The 20,133-nt window shown below is 51.4% G+C and overlaps 10 protein-coding genes across 10 annotated transcripts; 4 read left to right on the forward strand and 6 right to left on the reverse strand.

Annotated features, from left to right (window-relative positions):
• Nucleotides 1-202: 202 nt before the first annotated feature.
• ASPBRDRAFT_70814 (uncharacterized protein) lies at nucleotides 203-1,368 on the forward strand (the record flags this gene model as incomplete). Its single annotated transcript, XM_067629092.1, has 5 exons — nucleotides 203-275; nucleotides 330-787; nucleotides 836-1,016; nucleotides 1,076-1,186; nucleotides 1,235-1,368. The coding sequence occupies 5 exons, from the start codon at nucleotides 203-205 to the stop codon at nucleotides 1,366-1,368; spliced, it is 957 nt and encodes a 318-aa protein (XP_067484639.1).
• Nucleotides 1,369-1,491: 123 nt separating this feature from the next.
• ASPBRDRAFT_190701 (uncharacterized protein) lies at nucleotides 1,492-2,618 on the reverse strand (the record flags this gene model as incomplete). Its single annotated transcript, XM_067620278.1, has 2 exons — nucleotides 1,492-2,085; nucleotides 2,130-2,618. 2 exons carry the CDS (start codon nucleotides 2,616-2,618, stop codon nucleotides 1,492-1,494), a joined length of 1,083 nt encoding a protein of 360 aa, XP_067484640.1.
• A 732-nt stretch (nucleotides 2,619-3,350) lies between these two features.
• ASPBRDRAFT_36622 (uncharacterized protein) lies at nucleotides 3,351-5,154 on the reverse strand. Its single transcript, XM_067623542.1, has 2 exons — nucleotides 3,701-5,154; nucleotides 3,351-3,652 (listed from the first exon to the last, which is right to left on the reverse strand). The coding sequence occupies exons 1-2, from the start codon at nucleotides 5,098-5,100 to the stop codon at nucleotides 3,433-3,435; spliced, it is 1,620 nt and encodes a 539-aa protein (XP_067484641.1). The 5' UTR covers nucleotides 5,101-5,154; the 3' UTR covers nucleotides 3,351-3,432.
• Nucleotides 5,155-5,673: 519 nt separating this feature from the next.
• ASPBRDRAFT_202381 (Zn(II)2Cys6 transcription factor) lies at nucleotides 5,674-7,303 on the forward strand (the record flags this gene model as incomplete). Its single annotated transcript, XM_067621632.1, has 2 exons — nucleotides 5,674-5,949; nucleotides 6,149-7,303. Exons 1-2 carry the CDS (start codon nucleotides 5,857-5,859, stop codon nucleotides 7,301-7,303), a joined length of 1,248 nt encoding a protein of 415 aa, XP_067484642.1. The 5' UTR covers nucleotides 5,674-5,856.
• Nucleotides 7,304-7,457: 154 nt separating this feature from the next.
• Nucleotides 7,458-8,420, reverse strand: ASPBRDRAFT_166212 (RTA1 domain-containing protein; the record flags this gene model as incomplete). Its single annotated transcript, XM_067619575.1, has 2 exons — nucleotides 7,458-8,158; nucleotides 8,234-8,420. The coding sequence occupies 2 exons, from the start codon at nucleotides 8,418-8,420 to the stop codon at nucleotides 7,458-7,460; spliced, it is 888 nt and encodes a 295-aa protein (XP_067484643.1).
• A 424-nt stretch (nucleotides 8,421-8,844) lies between these two features.
• On the reverse strand, nucleotides 8,845-9,932 carry ASPBRDRAFT_237609 (uncharacterized protein). Its single transcript, XM_067622026.1, has 3 exons — nucleotides 9,438-9,932; nucleotides 9,267-9,381; nucleotides 8,845-9,206 (listed from the first exon to the last, which is right to left on the reverse strand). The coding sequence occupies exons 1-3, from the start codon at nucleotides 9,771-9,773 to the stop codon at nucleotides 9,004-9,006; spliced, it is 654 nt and encodes a 217-aa protein (XP_067484644.1). The 5' UTR covers nucleotides 9,774-9,932; the 3' UTR covers nucleotides 8,845-9,003.
• Nucleotides 9,933-11,353: 1,421 nt separating this feature from the next.
• ASPBRDRAFT_190706 (uncharacterized protein) lies at nucleotides 11,354-12,079 on the reverse strand (the record flags this gene model as incomplete). Its single annotated transcript, XM_067620279.1, has 1 exon — nucleotides 11,354-12,079. One exon carries the CDS (start codon nucleotides 12,077-12,079, stop codon nucleotides 11,354-11,356), a length of 726 nt encoding a protein of 241 aa, XP_067484645.1.
• Nucleotides 12,080-12,566: 487 nt separating this feature from the next.
• Nucleotides 12,567-14,259, forward strand: ASPBRDRAFT_202384 (uncharacterized protein; the record flags this gene model as incomplete). The annotated part of the gene is made up of 2 exons (XM_067621633.1): nucleotides 12,567-13,424; nucleotides 13,562-14,259. Exons 1-2 carry the CDS (start codon nucleotides 12,596-12,598, stop codon nucleotides 14,257-14,259), a joined length of 1,527 nt encoding a protein of 508 aa, XP_067484646.1. The 5' UTR covers nucleotides 12,567-12,595.
• Nucleotides 14,260-15,418: 1,159 nt separating this feature from the next.
• ASPBRDRAFT_25067 (Hsp70 family protein) lies at nucleotides 15,419-17,290 on the reverse strand (the record flags this gene model as incomplete). Its single annotated transcript, XM_067622124.1, has 5 exons — nucleotides 15,419-15,654; nucleotides 15,723-15,840; nucleotides 15,913-16,075; nucleotides 16,140-16,630; nucleotides 16,736-17,290. The coding sequence occupies 5 exons, from the start codon at nucleotides 17,288-17,290 to the stop codon at nucleotides 15,419-15,421; spliced, it is 1,563 nt and encodes a 520-aa protein (XP_067484647.1).
• A 1,255-nt stretch (nucleotides 17,291-18,545) lies between these two features.
• On the forward strand, nucleotides 18,546-19,967 carry ASPBRDRAFT_190709 (uncharacterized protein; the record flags this gene model as incomplete). The annotated part of the gene is made up of 1 exon (XM_067620280.1): nucleotides 18,546-19,967. The coding sequence occupies one exon, from the start codon at nucleotides 18,546-18,548 to the stop codon at nucleotides 19,965-19,967; it is 1,422 nt and encodes a 473-aa protein (XP_067484648.1).
• Nucleotides 19,968-20,133: the final 166 nt, after the last annotated feature.

Genomic DNA, 20,133 nt, shown 5'->3' on the forward strand with positions numbered 1-20,133 from the left:
TCAACAAGGGGTCTCGGTGATAAACCCATTGTCATTGGTGGCTGTGGGTAGGTTTAGTGGCGCCGCTGCACGTTGCAGATAAGCATTAAGCATCGGGGCTATGGTTAACTCCGCGTGGCTGTCGGAGACTATTTAAGGATGTACAATAGCATTGTAGTTCTCAGATGCCAGAACAATAGCAAATATCAGAAACACTATTGGAATGTCTTTCTCGGCACAGTCTACCAGTGAAGAAGTCTGCCACGTCTTGGCGGAGTATATCAGAGGGAGTAGAGGTATGTCCATCATGCCTCAGTATTTCCAATCATGGAATAGGCTAATAGCATTAGTCCTCATCACCGGCGTCACACTAGGCAGTATAGGCGGCGAGGCGGCTCTCCAAATCTCCCGGCATGCACCTGCTCTCTTAGTCTTAGCCGGTCGCGATCTACAGAATCTCCAAGCCACTGAAAATGCCATCAAAAGAGAGACACCGGACGCAAATACCCGTCTTCTCATCCTAGACCTTAGCTCTCAGCAAAGCGTCCGCAAGGCAGCCGCAGAAGTGAACAGCTATCCAGAGCGTATTGATCGTCTGATCAATAACGCAGGGGTCATGGCGGCGCCGTATACGACCACCCCAGAGGGAGTGGAGTTGCAATTTGGGATTAACCACATTGGCCACTTTCTCTTCACGAATCTCATTCTGGGGAGGATGATGAGTGGGGAGTCCACGGTGCGGGTCGTGAATGTTAGTAGTGCTGGGCATAAGCGTGGACCTGTCAGGTTCGAGGATTTGAATTTTCAGGTTGGCGTCCATCTCCGTGAATATGAAGCTTTGGTTGACACTGCTCAGGATGGAAAGTGCTACGACAAGTGGCAGGCATATGGCCAGAGTAAAACAGCCAATATGCTCTTCTCGGTATCACTGGCGGAGAAGGCTGGTGGCAAAGGAGTGGAGTCATTTAGTCTCTATCCTGGTCGACGGGAGACGGGCATCGGAAGACACTTGAAGCCAGAGGAATGGGTCAACGCTGGTAAGCAGGCTTCTCATGACAGCCATTGTTCGGTAGTGAGCATACTAACTCTGACTGAGGGTGGAAACACGAGGATGGACGCATCAATGATGACCCTAAGCTGAACTGGAGAACGGCTAGCCAGGGAGCTGCCACGCTGATTGTGGCGGCCTATGATCCTAGCATTTCGGGTAAGCACCACGCTCCAGGGAAATCTGCGGTAGATGTTAACGATGCAGACAAAAACGGTTCGTATATGGTCAATAATCAGGTGAACAATGGCGAGGCGGTGGACTACGCTCTGGACCCGGGGAATGCAGAAAGGTTGTGGAAGCTAAGCGAGGAGATTGTTGGTCAGAAGTTTGAATACTGATACTTCCTCTGTGTAATTACAATAGCGGACAAATCAGTGTCAGTTCACGGTGGCTCGTTAGGACATGGTGAAATATAGATAGAGTAATTTAGTTGTATGCTTAGACGTTGGCATAAGGCTTGGTTACAGCTGAGACTGTAGTTTCTGCGCTGCTTGACACACCGCCGCTGCCAGTATCGTAGTCCCCAACCCTTTGCCTGCGCATCCGCCCTGACACTGGTTTATGCGATTGACGAAGTGATGACAGAGACTGGTAGCTTTCACCAGACGCTCCTCTAGCATCTTCGCAGGTACATGCTGAGAGTTGGATGTTCCCCTCAATATTCTGACTACTGTCGCATAGGCCATTGCCATTCCCAACCAGTAGAATAAAAGCAGCGGTATATTCCCAGCATCTGGTATGAACATCTCTTCATGCTTGCCGGACGGTGTGATGGGTCCTGCGGGTGGCACGATTATACACAAAGGATGCTGGCTGTCTGATTGCCATTCGTGGAACCAGCTTAGCAGCTTCCGCTCGAGACTGACAGATACTCTCATCAGGTGTGTGGCAGAGTCCCATGTAATCTTGTTGTCACCGACCTGATGTTGCGAATATCTGTGTAGTCTGCCTACCTCGTACAGTATATCGAGAAGCATGTCAAACCTATTATCCGATGACTTCTGCGAGCGTAAGGTCAAAGGCTGATGCTTGACATTGGTACATATATGGAGATACTGAACGGTTAGTTAGATATTACATCTATGGATAAGAAACCCACCTCGATAGTACGGAGCCGACGCAGATCCTGCGCGGTTAGCATCTCCGTGGCTACTCTGGATTCACTAGCTAGTCTGCAGGCTGCCTGGACGTGGACACTCCATGCATGGTCCTGTCCTGACGGTTGTGCGCAGACTTCGTAGAGGGCCAGAATCATGGCAGTGCGGATGAGATCGGAGTAGTTCATGTCGGTCAGCGCACATATTTGCTCCACCGCTTGCAAGTAGTGGTGTCGACTGCAATGTGCTAGTGCGTTATCCTCTTGTAAGGAGGCCAGATGGACAAGTGTCAAGGCAGAGAGGGATATCCTGACGACTGGCGACGCGGAATCAACAAGGAATGGAAATAGCTCGACCCAGTAGACAGGAGACTGCTTCGTCGAATCTGGCACCGCCGTGGGTAAGTAGTCGCGCAGAAAGATCGAGACTAATTGCACTTGGTGCTGGTACACCATCAAGGATCGATTATTCCATCCAGCGATGGCGTCCATGGGGCGAGTGCGTCTAATCAGTCAATGAATGGTTCCTCTACTCTAGGGTAAACTCACAAGTCAGAATACCCTTGACAATTCCGAGCTGAAGATTGGCATCGTATACAGGCTGGTCGGGTCTTGTCACACTAGCGCCCGAGAGTCAGGCTAACAATGGCTGTGGTCGAGCGAAGATTAAGTAACCCACCTTGACCTTTCGTGTCAGACAAGTCCGACAGCTTTGAGCCCTCCAGGTGCTCCGGCCCATCTTCTTACGCTTGCCCCAAGTCGGGTGGTTGCATGAAGCTGGATGGTTGCGAAGAAGTGAAAGCGAAGGATCGAGGCTGACGGCACATGACTACGGGTGATTAGCGGCAAACCACCACACTAATTTGGTGATCGAGCCAATGTACGTCACATATGCTTCCGTAAGTTATTTGACACAGGCAAAAGAACGTGCAAGAAACGTGCAAGAAAATGTGCCAGAAACGTGCAAGAAAGGGAGGCCACGTGGGGACGTCCTCGTGGGGTCGCCCACGAGGCATCTTCAAAGGGTCGGCTACGGACGCTCTGATTGGTCAGATGGTGTTTGTTGATAGCTTCATTTATAAATTACGGCATTTGGCCGATACGGCCGAATACGTGATAAATTACATAGGATTCTGTATATAGCAATCTCGCTGCCTGGTGGCCTTGTCTGATGCAGGGGCTTAGCCGGAAGGCTTTAAGAAAGGGACCTGCACCTGAGTAAGGCTTGATCAGTCGATCAATCAATCAATTGATATTTGATACAGAAAGTCTACATGTCACTCTATATCAGTGATATCCTATGCAGCTAGTGACCCGAAAAAACATCCATCAACTGCAAAAGACTGTCCCATCGGCCATCCTTTTGAATCTCAATCTTGCCCTCCGGAGTCATAACCTTGTACTCATCTGCCGACCGGGTGCCATAGTCGTGGTCGGGCTGGTCATTGACAAACGCCACGAGATCTCGGATCCAGTCATCCATCAGAACGCGCTCTGCCGGAGTGGGTCCATGCATGATCGAGTAACTGTTGCTGTCAGTTTCTATCTATAACCACTATGGTAGGGGTTCTTACTTCCATATCGGTCGATCCATACTGTGGCTCACCCCGAAAGATGCGGGCGCCACATCTTCGGTGATGAACGACAATCGGTACGCGATCAGATACCGCCAGACATCGTGCAGATTCACCCCGTGCTCCAGGAGATTGTTCACCAGGAATCTGTACGGCGCTCGGACCTGTCCGTCGGCAATGATCTGTCCGAACACGGATTGCCATTCCTGCTTGTCGGTAGAATCGGGTAGGGCGTAATGCCGTAGCAGACGGTCCGTCGTGGCAGGGGAATAGTAGTTCGACACTTGCAGTTTCAACGACTCCAGGTTGGCCTCGGGGCCGTTCGTCACAGCGTAAAGTGTGTTCTCGTCACGCACTTCCCCAATGAATAACCGCAGACCGCGCCTCTTGAACTCCGCGGCGAAGGAGCCGTCGCGATAATAGTCAAACACGCCTGGCTGGATGAAGACGCCATCGGTGACCGGTCGGAAGGTGTGGAGTTGGAGTTTCATGATCGCATCACACAAGTCCGTTGCACTGATGGCGCGCAGCTTCTGCAACTTCTCTGTTCCTGTCAGGTCGGCTGGGATATCAAAGTGCTGACACAATTCATCGAACTGTGGCTGGCAATCCTGCACGGTCTTTGGCTGGGAGGGAATGGCGTTGGAATGCATGTAGAGTCTGCGAAATTTGTTGCGCATGGTTTCCTCCATCTCCCCCCGGAAGTCATAAAGAACCTGTGCCTGCACCGCGTACGCACCCGCACTGCGACCCGAGATGGTGATGTTCTCAGGGTCGCCTCCAAATGCAGCAATGTTTTGGTAGACCCATTCCAGCGCGAGTCGCTGGTCCCAGAGTCCATAGTTGCCGACTTCGTGGCCCGCCGATTCTTCCCGCAGCGCCTCGCCCGCCAGGAACCCAAAGACATTTAGTCGGTAGCCCACCGCAATGAAGATGGCATTCAACTGAGCCGTGGCGATGAGCTCCGTGGGATCCATCCCCGGCTCCTGGCTGGGGTCGCCGACCTGGAACCAGCCCCCGTGAAACCAGATGACAACGGGCCACTTGGGATTGCGCACGTGGGCATCCGGAACGGGGGTCCAAATATTGAGGCGCAAACAATCCTCATGGTAGGTGTGTTTGGGCCCATGGGAGTTGACAGCCTTGGAGTAATTTGGCTGGGGGCAGACGGGCCCGAATTGGGTGGCATCGTAGGTAGCCCCGGGCTGGTCTGCGATGAGCTGCTGTAAAGGGTAGGGTTGGGGTTTTCGCCATCTCAAGTCCCCGACGGGAGGTTGTGCGTATGGGATTCCGGCGAAGCGTCTCGACTTGGTGTTTTTTTGCAGGCCTTTAATTAAGCCAGTTTTCCCCGGTAATTGGATCTGACACTCGGATGTTTGGTAGGAGATGTGGTTTCCCATGTTTGACGATGACCGGGTTAATTTTTATGTTAGCTGGGCTTGGAGGGAGAAAAGAACGTGGCTTACGGGTGGTGAATGAGGGGTAATCAAGAGTTTATATCTGTAGCGGCGACCGATATATCGTGCTAGTAGTGAGAATGGTATCTACTACTAATTCGTACTAAGTGTAGTAGTTACTAGTCTAGTTGGTTGCTATCTATCTACTGATGAGGGGTGCGGGCGCCAATGCCCTAGGTAGGCTCTGATTGGCTGGACGGCTAACGGTGCTGGTGCAAGCCCATTAAGATAAGATAGTTAATTTGGGGAAGAGATCGGCAATCCGAGACGCGTGAGGGGAGTGAGGGGAGTCAAATCAGGGGATTCCATGCAACTATGGTGCAGAGAGTAGTAGTAGATGGACTCTGGTTCACGGCAGATTGTAGGCATCCTCATTTCTTGCGGCCCGTCGGCCTCTATTTTTAGGCACCGATCCATGCCATAACCCTAATTAAGGGACGGGGAGGGTGTTTGATCAGGTTATATGACCCTCCATCGGGCTGCATTTTGTCACCGACCAGAGACCAGGCAGCGTTTCCCGGCGGGACTCAAACCAGACTTCTGAACCAAGGAACTGACGTTGTTGTTGTTCTGTTTGGGGTTCAGAAAGTTTGGCTGGTGAAATCTCTGCTGATCTCACGTGACTTTTCCTGCCTCAGGTCCGATCCCCAAGGGGCAACTTCAGAACGAATACGATGATCTTGATCCTCCTCGCCAACCATGACCGACCAGCTGCCCCTGCAGATTCGCTCGCGGAGATCCCACCATAAATCCCGCGCAGGATGTCAGAATTGTAAGAAACGGCGTGTCAAGGTAGGTTGCACTGCCCGGTGAAATCGGACGATCGCCTCTCCCTCAGTCTGCAACACAATATCCTACCTCCTACTACTCTTACTAGCAGTATTACTATACAGCTTAAACCACAATGTTGTCTATTCTTCGTGCCCTAGCCTGCTTCATCCCCAAACATGCCACATATGCATCTCTGTCCGGTCAGACTGACCCTCCCCAGTGCGACGAGAAGAAGCCACAATGCACCAAATGTGTGCGACACTCGATCGAATGTGACTTTGCTTCTCCGGCCTCGTCGGCCTCCCCAGATCCCACCCGACGATTTCGGTTTCGGCCATCGAAGTATCAGTCCGGCTCACGAACATCATCCCCAAGCGCTCACACGGAAGCTGCATCCACATCCACATCCACAGCAGTACAATGTGATCTCGCCGGCAGTGGCCTGTCCGGCGGCATCTCGTTTGCCGACCTGAAGCTCTACCACCACTTCGTGACCTCCACCTACAAAACCTTAGCAGACGAGACCATGGACCGCAACCGCATCTGGTCCCATCACGTCCCGCACTGGGGAATCTCCTTTCCCTCCATTATGCATCTGATCCTGGCCCTGTCGGCGCTGCATCAGGGGCATGAGGATCCGGCCTCGCGCACGCAGTCCATCGCGCAAGCAGACGATCACTTCACTTTTGGCGTCCGATCGGTGTCTGCTGTTCTGTGTCTGCTCAACGCAGAAAACTGCCAGCGGATCTACATGTCTGCGGCCCTCATCTGTCTGGTGTATTTCGGTCGCGGACCCCGGCGTGGCGAGTATCTGGTGTTTAGTGACACCGGCCGGTCCGAGTGGCTCGTCCTGCTGCATGGTGTGCATTCGATTTTGTCTCAGAATCGTGGTCGTATCTTTACCGGAGTTCTCGAACCGATTCCGGATGATAGTATCGGTGGCGTGAGTGATGAGCTGCAGGTTGAACTAGACGAGCATCTACAACGGATCCGGCACGTCCAGGCTTATATCATGTCCCATGTTATGGATGAAACGTCCCGAACCATTTTTGATGCAGCGATCAAGGATCTGCTCTCGGCATTCGAGGAAGTGTACAAGATCCGCAGCGCTGGGAAGGATGGCATCTGCCTGATGCATCTGCTGATAGGGTGGGTGTATCGTCTACCGATGGAGATGATCGCACTGTTGGAGCAGAAGGACCGATACGCGTTGATTCTATTTGGGTATTGGAGTATTTTGCTGGTGTATATGCGGTCGTCGTGGCTGATGCAGGGATGGGACGCGCATGTGCTGCATGGAGTGCGCACGTCCTTAGCAGAGGAGGACCAGACCTGGCTTGCGTGGCCGATTCAGGTGATTGGATCTACTAACTGATAGTTAATAACGAGTAGTATATTGCATAAGTATATTTCATAATTCCATTGAACACCAGAAACATAAACCCTTCCAAACCGTATATACAATAAAACACACAACGACAGGAGAACATAACAACAGATAATGGAACATGCAAACAAAGACACCAATATCAACTTCTCTCAGCCTCAACATCCGTCATCGGCTGACAATACTCGGCCGCCACCTTGGTCCTCCTCGCCTTCTTAATCAACATACCCGGATGCCACACGGCCAACACGGCCATGGCCACAAACATCAACGCCGCATCAAACACATAAATATACACCTCCTTCGTATTCAACACCGAACCATCCCCCGCGCCAAACTGAATCGTCCTCACCAAATTCCGCACCATCAACGCCCCACACGCCACATACAACGCCCACATATACCGCTTCCACCCGCCGCCCATCAACCAGGGATCCTCATTCACCACCCAGGTCGGCTCACGACTCAACCTTACATGAAACACCACCGCTACCCACACAAACAACAAAAACACCACCAGGGAGAAAATCAACCCGGCCAGAACGGCTTTAATACCCGTTCTCATGAGCTGCTCGTCCCCCGTGACTTGCACCCCGGCGCCGATAATCTGCGTCAGGAAGCAGATGATGTCGTTGAGGACGAAGATCTTGGTGAGGCGTTTAGGCCGGATGAGTGAGTGTTGCTCCGCCGCGAAGGCGATCATCATTCGTCCGAGGATCATGTATATCGTTGCGGCGATGAAGGGCGGTGCGCAGAGGATGAGCATCTCTTGTAGGGCCCAGGGGCCGATGAGCGTCCGGCCTTGGTGGGACCAGGCGCGGCCGTAGTAGCCGAAGGTTTCACCTAAGAGAAGAGGTTCTGTTAGATGATGAATTAAGTGGTGGTAGGGCTTGGGCTAAAAGGTAGGGGTTCACGCACATATCCCCCCGATGACAAGCGGGATAAAGTATGCAGCACGATAAGGAAACATCATGACGAAGTGAACGACAGTGGTAACGCCGAAAATGCCCATAAAGGTGTACCCGGCTGTCGCGGAGGGCGTGTAGGGGTAGAAATCGACCCAGGGGTCGGAGCCGTTGACGCCGGGGTGGAATTGGAAGTCCATAGTAGAGGTTTACGGACAAAGGAAATTGTGTTATGTGATTGAAAAATAGTTGCAACTTGGTCAATCTGCAATCTGGGCTGTGGTCTTATATCTATTCAGTCCCTAGAAGAGAGCGATGGTATTACCGAATCGGGTAATTTGTGAGCGAGTACGAGCGGGTAGGCCGATGAGCTTGTTCGGCGGGACAACAGTGGGGAGGGCTAATTTTAGATGTCGGATACAAATGCCAACGGAGATAAGCATTTTACAAGCCGACTGGTTGCATTGCATGTTTGTTTCATCTCTGCCTGTACTGCATTCTTGGTCCTTGGCCAATCGCTGCTGTGGGCAGATGTAGGAGCCACAGGCAGCGATGATTCTGGAGGAGAGAATAAGACTCTTCTGCATAAAGTCTGTGCACTAATCTAACTAGTCGTTTCCAGATTTATTGGCAATAGCTGGCGCATGCCGATCACCCTACACATACGTACGAAATACTGCATCAGGCTTGAAGTTCTATTTGAACGGCGAAATGCCTCCAACGAACAAATTTGCAAGTCTAATCTATCACGCTAACTCCAGAACGGCATCAATCGTAATATGTCTATTTGCCAAAGACCTTGAAGCGGTCCTCCAGGGGCGCAAACGCCTTCTCGCCGGGCTCCGAGGTAGGGACACCAAAGACCAGCTGAGCGTCGAGCTTCCACGACGCCGGCAGGTTCCACTGCTTCTGGATCTGCTCGTCAATGAGCGGGCTGTAGTGCTGCAGGTTGGCACCGAAGCCCTCGGACTCCAAAGCGGTCCAGACTGGGAGAAGTCAGCGATTGTCATGAGACATGTGGCTATGTTGATCATGGGATGACTTACCAAGGAACTGGGACATGGCATTGGACTCCAGGGCAAAGGGGTCGAACTTGTCGGCGTAGATGGCGAACTTCTCCTTGATGCTGGCGAGGGAGTCAAAGTCGACGAAGAAGAGGACCTAACGTTTCTCTTAGCGGGATGATCAGCAGAATTAAAGGATGGGGACAGGCATACGGTTCCGTAACCAGCGCGGAAGGCGTTCAACTTGGGCTTGGTCTGGGTCTCAAAGGTCTCCTTGGGGAGGGTGCCAGCGGCCACCAGGCCCTCCATGGCGGCGATGGCGATGTCCCAGACCTTCTGGTGCTCCTCCTTCAGCAGCAGGACGACGCGGGAGGTCTGAGTGTTGAAGGAGCTGGGCACGTGCAGGACGGCGTTGGAGACGATGCTCTCGATGGCATCGTCGGAGATGGGGCTCTCGGCCTTGAGGCCGTAGTAGGTGCGGCGGGCCTTGACCAGCTCCAGGAGGGTGGAGGTGGCAGGGTTTTTGAATTCCGGCTGTGTCGAACCCATGATGAGTATAGTCTAATTGATTGATTTATAACTTGAATGTGGTTGATAAGGGGGAGATCTGTGGAAGCCTGATGGAATGTCAAACTCGACGTTGGGGGGCTGGACCCCTCTTATATAGAGGGATTTACGGTGTGCTGCAAAGAGGGGATTTAACCCCGCCAGTTCCGGCGGGGAACAGTATTTTTCCTATTCTATTCATTGAACCCCTTCATCTGCTCATTATTTTTCATTATTATCAATCTCATTAGTGTCCGGCAACGTTGCTTTGGGGCTCCGTGGCGTGATTACGCGTGCTCAGCCAATCAGGATTTGTAAGCGGGAGGGAAAAACCCTCACCGATCCCTGGGGGGAATTAATCAGCTCTTATCAAGACGCGGAATTAAAGACGGAAGAGAAGGCAAGCGAAAGGAACGGAATAGTGGATTTATACTCCTGTCGGTCAGCAGGTGCAGTGGTCAAATTGTGTCCACACCTATTCCATGCTTCTTTCCCTTGATTATTTAGTCTATAAATAACTAACTAGAAGATACGCATTCATTGACTGACCGATGAATGAAAAAATGGCCGGGATCGAAGCGAGGCACGTGAGGAAGATGCCATCAATGCCTAAGGTGTCAATGCTCACCGCCCACGTGGCCGGGATTGAGTCGGATTGCGCTCGGCCCGAAAGGCACAAAGCCCGTGGTGCCTCAGGCATGACTGTACGGCTGACTTGAGACTATCCTGGCGGCTCATCGCCAACGCGCGATCGGCGCGGATAATCAGCGATCCCCTATTCATTAGGGAGCATGAATGGCAGGGAAATGAATGCAGTACCCTGACAGAACACGAGATATTAAACGAAATCTGACCCAACAAAGCCTTATTCAAAGGAAAGGAAAATAAAATAAATAAATACATTAGTTCGAGTTAAAATGAAGTGAAGTATAATCAATTTGTAGTTTACATGCTACACTGACAGGCAAAGCGTATAAGACATCAATTACCAGTTGACAAGCCAAACATGTTAGATAAAAACCAGCTAGGGGCCACCTGATGCGAGAAAGCTAGGAGATGAAGTTCTAACGAAAAGGAAAGGCGAGAAATGCAGAAGGGGAGAGAGTGATGTCAGGCTATTTCACGAAGCATACAAGGTGCAACTCCTTCCTCGCAGGGTGTAGCAGTTGGGTTTTCTTTCACAAGATGAGGATCCGGCTGGCGCCCACTCACTCGTGGTACCCGTCCTCGCCAGTAACCACTGCTTTGCTTCCCTAACAACACGGCGTGCGATAGCAGCAGGCTGACCCCGCCGGAAACCTTGGGGTCACCTGGGCCGGATTAGCTATCAATCACACCGGTTATGCCAGCCATAGTCCAAAGGCCCTCAGTACATACTCGTTGCCGTATGTGGTGACCTTGACCTGTACGGCTGCATTTCGTCCACCTCTACGGAGTATGAGGTCCAGATCCTAAAGGCTCCATGTTAGCATATTGGCCCATGACCCTGATTAAGCACCGTAACCCTTCCCGTTGGGGCTCCACCACGGCCCGCAAACTAGGAGCACGTTCCCAGACCGAACCCCGGCCAGTCAATTCATCTGTCATCCTGCAAGGAGCTGGGACTGCATGAGTCTGTTGCTCATCCGGATGCCTTGACTGCCCTCGAGGCTGAATTCAACCCATCGAGCAGCAGTCCAAGTCTCAGATGCGTATAGTAATTCCTGGTCGGGCAACTCGGACGTGCGTGCGTAACGGCGATCCGGAGCAGCCGCGATGCAACAAGAGACCAGCAGCCTGGCATGGCTATGCACGAGGCCACCTGAGGACCCACTGCATGATGCCGGGGAGTTGCAACTTGCACGAATTTGCGATCGAAGTGCACCCAAATGTCTTCCGATGACCGTCTTCCCTGACATTCCACCTGGTATACCCATTCCTCCATCCACGATACCTTCCGGGTTTGATCTGCGTATATCCAAAACCGGCGATCGGTCCACAAGGAGTTTCAGCCTTGCTAACTCGTCATCGCGGAAGGCAGCGTGGTGCCCCAAAACGACCTGATCGTTGACATCGTAGGATTCGTAGGATTCGTAAGCTATAAATAGACGGGATGCACCAGTCATCATCGTTGGCAGGGTTCGAACGCGGATAGGGATGTTGGGACCGGCGAAGGTCACGACTATGACAGAAGTTCTTTGACTGTTAGTGGTTGACCGAGCCAGAAATATGACCTGCTCATCAAAGAATAAAGGGAGGAAGCGTGGCTTGCCGGTCTTTGTAGCGCCGAAGACGATGCCTCCACACATTTCGTCTGGCATAGTCGACATGATTGATCGCTGGAAAGTCAGTATACTATGGCCAGCAAGCGAAAGATGACGAAGTGAGAGAAATTAGATGATGTCCGGGATGGGGATTACCATGATAGGAGCCTGGGGAAACACACGATCGGCCTATCCTGGGATGTGTGCCGTGTCTCTCGTGGAGCGGGGGAGGTACAGTAATTGGAAAGGCGCCAGATTCCTATGAAAGAGTAGGTAAGTCTGCCCTTCAGCGATGCAAGTATGTGTCTCTTTTTGCCATTATTGCCTCATGCCGTTCCTGCACTCCTATCGTGATAGACCTACCGGCTAGAGAGGGTTGATGGTCCTCACTGTGGAAGAAGGTTTCTGCGGCTTGAGATCCCCCGGGGAATTGACTAGAGGAATACGAGATGGGACCAATGCAGGCCAGCTGAGAATGGGGGAATAAAGAGTACACAAGTACCTGAATGAGAACAAATAATATCTGAACGGGACACCACCCCAAAGTGCCAATGGGGATTTTCTGACAGCCAAATTGAAACAATGACTGTTCCTGCATGGGACCGACCTGGTCCTTTTCCTTTCCCATATTCGTCTCCCCATTTTACTCCTATCCAGTTCTATTCCTTGTTGTTCATTGCTTTCCCCTTTCTTTCTTCTCAAATACTATATCTTTTCCTACTCTTGTCCTGTCTCGCTTCCTCGGCCGGTTTCTCCTTTACACAACACACACACACACACACACACACTCTCTCTCTCTCTCTCTCTCTCTCTTCCTCTGTGAACTTTATCATTATTATCACCACCATGGCCACTACCCCAACCCAGACAAAACCTTCTAAGCGTGCCAGCGATGAAGAAAGGGAGGAATCCCCGCCGAAGCGCCAAAATCCCGTCCCGAGCCGACCCATCTACCCCAATGAGCAATACCTGTGTCGACGAGATGAATATCACGACATGATCAACCACCATAACTCTATCTTCCACACCCGCACCAGCCCCAGGACTGCCATGGGCGCGGTCTGTGAGGCTTTCGAGTCGGTATTTGTTCGAGTGAGAACCTGGGCAACAGTGTGGGGAAAGGAAGGCTCGCTCTCCCATCTCTCGGATGCGGATAAGCAGGAGATCATCGCCAGCTTGGATGGATACTGTGTGCAAGACGACTGGGATAGCATCCGTCGCAACCTCCCGCCTGCCGCTCGCGTGAATTTTGCATTCATCTTGGTGGAGACCATGCTGAACCAGTTCATCTGTGCCAAGTTCATCGATTCTCCCTTTTGGTTCTTGGACGGAAAGACCAAAGCCACCGATTCTGACACCCAGTCCGACTTTCACAAGCGGTTCCAGTACGTGTATGAGAAGCTCCTGTCAGGTTAGTTCATACCCCTTCCATTCTCACTTTTGCAGTTCATCTCATCCCATCCGTCTTTGTCTCTTACTTCATCCTTCCCACCCTTCTCACCGACAGACAACCCGAGTACTGACATCCCCTTTCCAAATCAAAAACAGTCTCTCGCGACAACGCAGCATGGTGGAAATCCATCATCATCGGAAAACTCAACGACGAACCCTGCGTGTTCAACAACATCCCGCCCACCCCGGTTGGCCGCACCACGATTCAACATCGCAAGACCCTCGTGAAAGCCTACACCGACGAGCTAATGCGGTCCCGACTCCTCAAGCTCCTGCTTCGGGATGATGCCCTGACCAAATACCAACGATCCAAGCGCAAGACTACCCTCCGCTTGATCCTGGAGACTGCCTCGCAGGCCGTGGTTCACGGCGATGGCGGTCTCTACGGCAATACCAACGTCGTGCGCCTGCCCGATCTGCCGAGATTCAATACCTGGACGGGCCAGATGCTCGTTCATCCCTTTCACGCTGGATTCGAACCCGTCGAAGAGGGTCGGGTGTTGATTGTGACGCGGCCCTGCTACAGTTACCTGGATATCATCTCCCTTAACCACTTCGCGCCGATGCCTCCGTGGATGGTCAACCGTGCGGAAGTCCTGGTGGCTCCCAAGGGGAGAAAAGCTCGAGCTCGATGGGCAGCTGCGGCGGCGGAGGCTGGCGATGATGATGATGATGATGATGATGATGACTGTGAGGATACCAGCCAAGAAGATGATGAGGAGGATGAGACGGAGGAGAATGCTGAGCCAGTCCGAGATCTTCCACCGCTCCGAGAGAGCTACTGGCGACAGTAGACGAGCCAATGTAGTTAAGGAAGGTCATCAGGGGGATTGTGTACTTTTCTGTCGGTCGCATTTTATTTTTGTACGATTTATTATCGCTGTCTTGTCAGTTCGTATCGTTTTGGATGTTGTCCGACCGTACGCGAGGGAGTTAGTTGGTGGTTCCCTAACTTGTTGGACGCCGGGGGGGTGGATCCACGGGGGATCTACGGGGATGTACCCACTACCCACGGCGGGTGGATACTATCCGCCCATGACAGGCTTCGCTTCCCTTCCCGCCTACTACTTAGTTACTTAGTTACTTAGTTACTAGTTAACTAGTTAGTAGGCTTACCATTCTCTCTTCCTGATCTCTTGGTCAATGTAGTCATACTTCTGGTCCCTTTGATTTTTTTAGGAAGAAAATATGTAGTCTCTCTCTCTCTCTCTCTCAGTGTGTGTGTGTCTATAGACGTAATAAGAACGATTCTAGACGAAGCTACATGAGAGAGTCCCATAAGATGAACGACTCCCATTCATTCCATTCCATCAATGCTAAGGACAGTAACAGCTAACGGTTACAGTAGTATCTGTTGGGTTTTCTTCTACCCAAGAGGCCTCCCCTTTTGTTTTTTTTTTTTTTTTTTCCTTTTTTGTTTTTTTTTTTCCCCTTAAATGCGGGATCGTAGGAGACGATGATTTACGAGTGGACCGACCAGCAAAGACGAACAATCCATGTGAGGCAAATTGCTCATCCTGTCCTGGTATGAGTTAGGAGGATCAGAAAAAAAAAAAAAAAAGAAAGAAATTTGATACATTCTAGATACACAGATGATGATTATATAGTGATGAAAGATGCCCGAAATTTTCTAAAAACCGAACGAAACGCCAAAAAACATAAAGAGAAAACGGCATTGCAAACAATCTGAGCCGATGAGTTATTTATAAAAGAAAACCGGTTAATAAACCGATGATTAGAGATTAGGAGAGCAAAAAGGAAATGAGAGAAGAGAGTCACACAAGTAAAGATCACTCAATCATAATATCCGATTAATCGAGTATAATACAGATTAGTTAACCCAAAAAGAAAGAAAAAAAGAAAGAAAGAAAGAAAGAAAGAAAGAAAGAAAGAAAGAAAAACATTCTAAGGAAACCAGAACGAGCTACAGCTAGAACGCTACACCAAATGTCGTTACGCCCAGCGGGGGGTCATATGGTCCACTGAATGAGTGATTCCGGCATCCTGGGGATACCGACCCGCAGGGGCCACCACCTGGAACGCCCACTTGAACTCCAGGTGCACGCCGGCAAGGAGCTCCCAGGACGCCTGGATGTCGAAATAGCGGATAGTCCCATCGTGCGACTCGCCAGCATGGAGACCGCAGTCGAAGGAAATGGCGAGGAAAGCGGAGCCAACTGGCTCATCATCTGAGTAGCGTCAGTGGACAGTTAGGAAAAGAAGGGGGGGGAAGGAAGAGGGCATGATGTGTACTGACAGTCAGGCCCTTTACGTGGCTTGATGGTGATCGGGTTCACAGGGCGACCACGTTGTATACTGAGTCGGAATAGTACATTGCCCTGAGCGGGCACATCCACGCGGTCTTGGCCTTGGAGCTGTAGGAAAAAAAAAGGTCAAAGAGTCAGGAAGACCGATCTCGCACTGGGGGTTACAAGAAGAATACGCACCACACGTATAGCAGCCACATGACGCCGCCTATGGTCGAAGAGGTCGGTGCCCAGTCGCTGACTGAAGGGGTAGAAAATCTCATACCCCCATTCGCTTTGGTACTGCATTGGATGGATAAGGGTGCTCCCTTTGATAGTCAGACCGTGGGAGATGATCGTTACTCTGCGAGTTTAGGTTAGAATCTGAGATTCGCTCTATTGGGGAAACGGAAAGAGGTAGAACCTACGGATCTAAACCGGGGAGGTACATGACAGGCAGCAGCTGACTGACATCAGGGTTATTCTCGAAATGGGATTCAATTCGGCCTCGCAGGTACGGTGAACAGCTTAAGCCACCCACCATGACCACTCTGTTGGCACCATGGGCCCTGATATGTAGTATGATATGGCCCATAACGTGGTTGGCGACGGGGTCCAGGCTATTCCTGAGGACTTGGGCTGGATAACGAAATAGCTGTCCGCGCCGGTCGAAGTTATTGCACTCTCCGTTATAATGTCGACGAAGATACTCCTCATCAAGAGGGAGATCGACCTCTGGGTCATGTAACCCGTCAAAGGTTTCCTTTGCCGTTCTCGCAGCTTCCAGGGCAAGGCGGGCCACCTCCCCAGACCCGAGGGCCAGGCCCAAGGACTGGCGCAGATGTTGCAATAATTGTTGCTCGACGACGGGGTTGGCACAATCAGCGGTGCTATCGTGGGCAACCTGGCGAAAAGACATCTGCCAGTTGTGTGAAGGATGCATCGCCGTAATGGTGAAGGTCGTTATATCCTACTTCTGGTAAGCTCGGCCCAATCAACCACTTCTTCGACAAGATCCACTTACAGTCGTCGCCCCGCCTATATCGCAGATGAGGACTTGGTCCCCTACCCGGGCGATGTCGGCTCTGAGTCTGTATGACACGCCGATGGCAGCGGCTACTCCCTCGGTGCAGTAATAGACGGCATTGTCGTTATCCAGGTAGCCGGCGCCCTCTACAGCCGACCTCATGGTGCGGATGCCTTCCGCGGTCCAACAAGCTGGCATTGAGAAGTGCCAGTCTATCTGGCGTAGGTTGTTGATTCTCTGCACTCGTCTGACGTTGTCGTCGGCGCAGAAGGCTTCGCGTAGGTGCCCTAGATATTTACATATCATGCGCTCGGCCCTCCTCCGTTGCTGACGCTTGAAGCCCTCCTCGCCCAGAAGGGTCTTGAGGTCGAGCGAACCGACAGGTACAACCGGTGGACCTTCGATACACAGCTTCATGTATGAGACCCGATTGCGCTCTGCTGCCGCCGGGTGGCCCCATTCGGCCACCTGGTTGTTCGTAAGGCTGAGGATCGACGGAGTTACCGGGGTGCCCTCCGGGGCATCTGGTGGCGACCACTGGCGGACTTCCATGCTGCTTGGGTCCCAATAGGACACAACTAGAAAGAAAGCTCTGATTAGCCTCCGAACTTGACAAAGAACGGAATCCATAGGAGAAACAAAGGCGAATAGGAAGAAGAATGGTTGTCACTTGCCTGTCTTGCTCACGCCATGGTCCACGCCCACCGGGAGTCTGTTTCCATTATTGGCCATGGTTCGACCGGGGTATTGACAGACTAGTTGTTAGATCAAAGAGCACAGGAACAAAGTGGGGGGCACAGGTCACAGTGAGAGTGAGAGAGTGAGAGAGAGAGTGAGTGAGTGAGTGTAATGAAGGGGACAATGAACTGAGAAAGGAAACGCCCGGGGGGGTTTTGCCCTTTTTCTTTTATAGGATTCCGTTCTCTCGGACTCTGATAATTCCTCGCAGAGCATTCTATCACCGAATGAGCCAGAAACCAATACAGTTCAACTACCATGTCTCTCTCTAGTTGTCTGTCTCGCTCTCTCTCTCTCCTCTCTACCTTCCTCATCCCGTCGGGCTGGTATTTCGGGCTCTGTTTCCGCCATCTGAGTCTATTTTGGGGGGGGTGTTGGTGTAGACTTTCTTCGGCTCCGGTACGACCGGAGTCCCGGACGAAGAAGGTTTCCCAGCTGAAACTCTTCAGGGAAGGTTCAATGAAGGGATTGATGGCGCAGTCTAGATTGGGGACCAAATTGTATCCTAAAAAAAGAATCAAGAAACGAAGAGGGAAAAAAAAAAAATAAAAAAAGGCCCGAGAAGACCTCTGGTAAATTTGGTAAGATACGGTCATTTCAGCTTTCCCCTGGGCAGAAAGTCTATTGCAATCAACGCGACCAACCCAAAGGGTCGGTAAAAAGCCAAAATGAAAGGTACGCTGAGTTTGACAGCATTCAGCAGTACCAAATAGGACAGGTTCGTTTTTCGTGTTCTTCGTCTTTGAACCCCAGCCACCGTCTCCTTGAGTTCCTTCCCTTCATCCTTTTCCCATCCTGTTTTGTTTATCATCATTTGGGCTTATTTACATCTTGCTGCTCCCCTAAACCCACCCCAGACCCTCTCAGTCACTTTTCTTGTCTTGTAGCTCTTTCGTGTCTGAAGTCTATCTGTGACGCACTGTGACTCACACTCTACATCTCTTCTCAAACCCACTTCACTTGTCCATTTTGCAACTTTCTATTTTTATTCCCATCTTTGCTTTTCCTAGTTATTTTTGATTTTTATTTTTTATTTTTTTTACCTCTTCGTATCTTCTCTGTCACAATCATGGTCACAACTCGTATGGCAAAGGCGCTCAAGCGTACTAGGAGCGATGCGGAGTCCTCCGACTCAGACGATGGGACTGCCAGCAACTCAAGCAATTCGACTGCCAGCAACTCAGGCAACGCGACTGCCAACAAGCCAGGCTCAACGGACATTTACGGCAATGACTACTTTTTCTGCGACCGGGACGAATTCCATGACGTCTTGCAGCAGTTGAATGACATGCAGCACCAACCTGCCTTCCGACGAGGCTATCCCGCTTTCATGAAAGAAGAATTCGATAGACTGCATGGCTCGTTGATGAGTTGGGCTAGGAGATATCGTCGCGATGAAAATATAGCACCCCTCTCGAAGGAGGAGAAACAGGACATCATTGCCAGCCTCGAGGGCCAGTGCGTCCAAGACGACTGGGATAGTATCAAAGCTCTATCCCCCCCGGCTATTCGTGAGAGTATGTGTGATGTTCTTCTCCAAGCTATGCTCTACCAATTTATCTTTGCAACCTTCATCGAATTTCCCTTTTGGTTCTTGGATGGCAGGATCGATCCTACCGACACGGAGGGTGACCCCCAGTTTCTTCGACGGTTCCAGTATCTGTATGAGAGACTGCGGGCAGCATCTGGCTTCGGTGCCGCTTGCTTGAAATCCTCGATCATAACGGAGGCCAATGCTAGGCCGGTCGTCACCGGGATACCTTATGAAACGGAAATCGCCCAGAACACTTTTGACCACCGCAAGACATTGATCTCTACGTTTACCGATGAACTGCTCAAGCGCCGCGTCTTCCAGCTTCTTCTCCGCCCGCTAGATGATGACGCTGAGGTAGCACGCCGCCACTACGGTCTTCACTTTGTCCTTGAAAAAGCGGTTGAGGCGATTATCTACACTGAGGGTGGGATCTACGGCAACTCTGTGATAGTTCGACTCCCTGAACTGCCCGTCTTCGACTACGAGGATAACCGCATGACCTCGCACTATTATCACTTTGTCGGGTATCGCCGCAAACCCGGCTTCGCACCTGCCCCGGGGGGTCGCAGCCTCATCGTTGCTCGCCCGGGACTCACCTATGTTGACATGCGAAAGTTTGGTCGAGTTCAACGGATCCCGCCGTGCCAAATGTTCCCGGCGGAAGTGGTGGCCGAGGTACTGCCGGAGGAGACCAATCCCAAGTCCAAGGCGAAACCCCGAAAGACGACCTCCACAAAGAAGAGGAAGTCCAGCAAGAAGAAGAAGAAGATGAAGAAGGCCAAGACGGAGTCCCACCCCGATTCCAAGTCTGCGGTCCCCGAGACCCCGTCTGCGTCTCAGGCAGCCAACGCACCCCATGCTGAGAACGACTCCAAGGTGGGACAGGAGGAGAAGGAGAAACCTCCGACTCAGGAATTGTTGAAGCCGCGACTGAGGGAGTCATTCTGGCGGGTGTGACCTTTCTCTCGAAGTGTTGCTTTTTCTAAACAATTTTTTCGGGTTTTAGTGTAGACTTAGGTTGCTATAGCTATTGTGTCCCTCCTTTTAGTAGTTACTTTGATGGTTTTAATCTAGTCAAATTTGAAGCCAAGCTGCCATCTCTTTCTCTCTTTCTGTGTGTGTG

Source organism: Aspergillus brasiliensis (genome assembly GCF_001889945.1).
Source record: "Aspergillus brasiliensis CBS 101740 unplaced genomic scaffold ASPBRscaffold_1, whole genome shotgun sequence".
In the NCBI taxonomy this organism is placed as follows: domain Eukaryota; kingdom Fungi; phylum Ascomycota; class Eurotiomycetes; order Eurotiales; family Aspergillaceae; genus Aspergillus; species Aspergillus brasiliensis.

Bases quoted from the DNA above. Each gene is read 5' to 3' on its own strand.
- ASPBRDRAFT_36622 (XM_067623542.1), bottom strand. From the start codon at position 5,100: ATGGGAAACCACATCTCCTACCAAACATCCGAGTGTCAGATCCAATTA. The intron at 3,653-3,700 runs GTAAGAACCCCT...TGACAGCAACAG, and splicing joins ATGGATCGACCGATATGGAA to TTACTCGATCATGCATGGAC.
- ASPBRDRAFT_237609 (XM_067622026.1), bottom strand. From the start codon at position 9,773: ATGGGTTCGACACAGCCGGAATTCAAAAACCCTGCCACCTCCACCCTC. The intron at 9,382-9,437 runs GTATGCCTGTCC...GAGAAACGTTAG, and splicing joins TCCGCGCTGGTTACGGAACC to GTCCTCTTCTTCGTCGACTT. The intron at 9,207-9,266 runs GTAAGTCATCCC...GACTTCTCCCAG, and splicing joins TGCCATGTCCCAGTTCCTTG to TCTGGACCGCTTTGGAGTCC.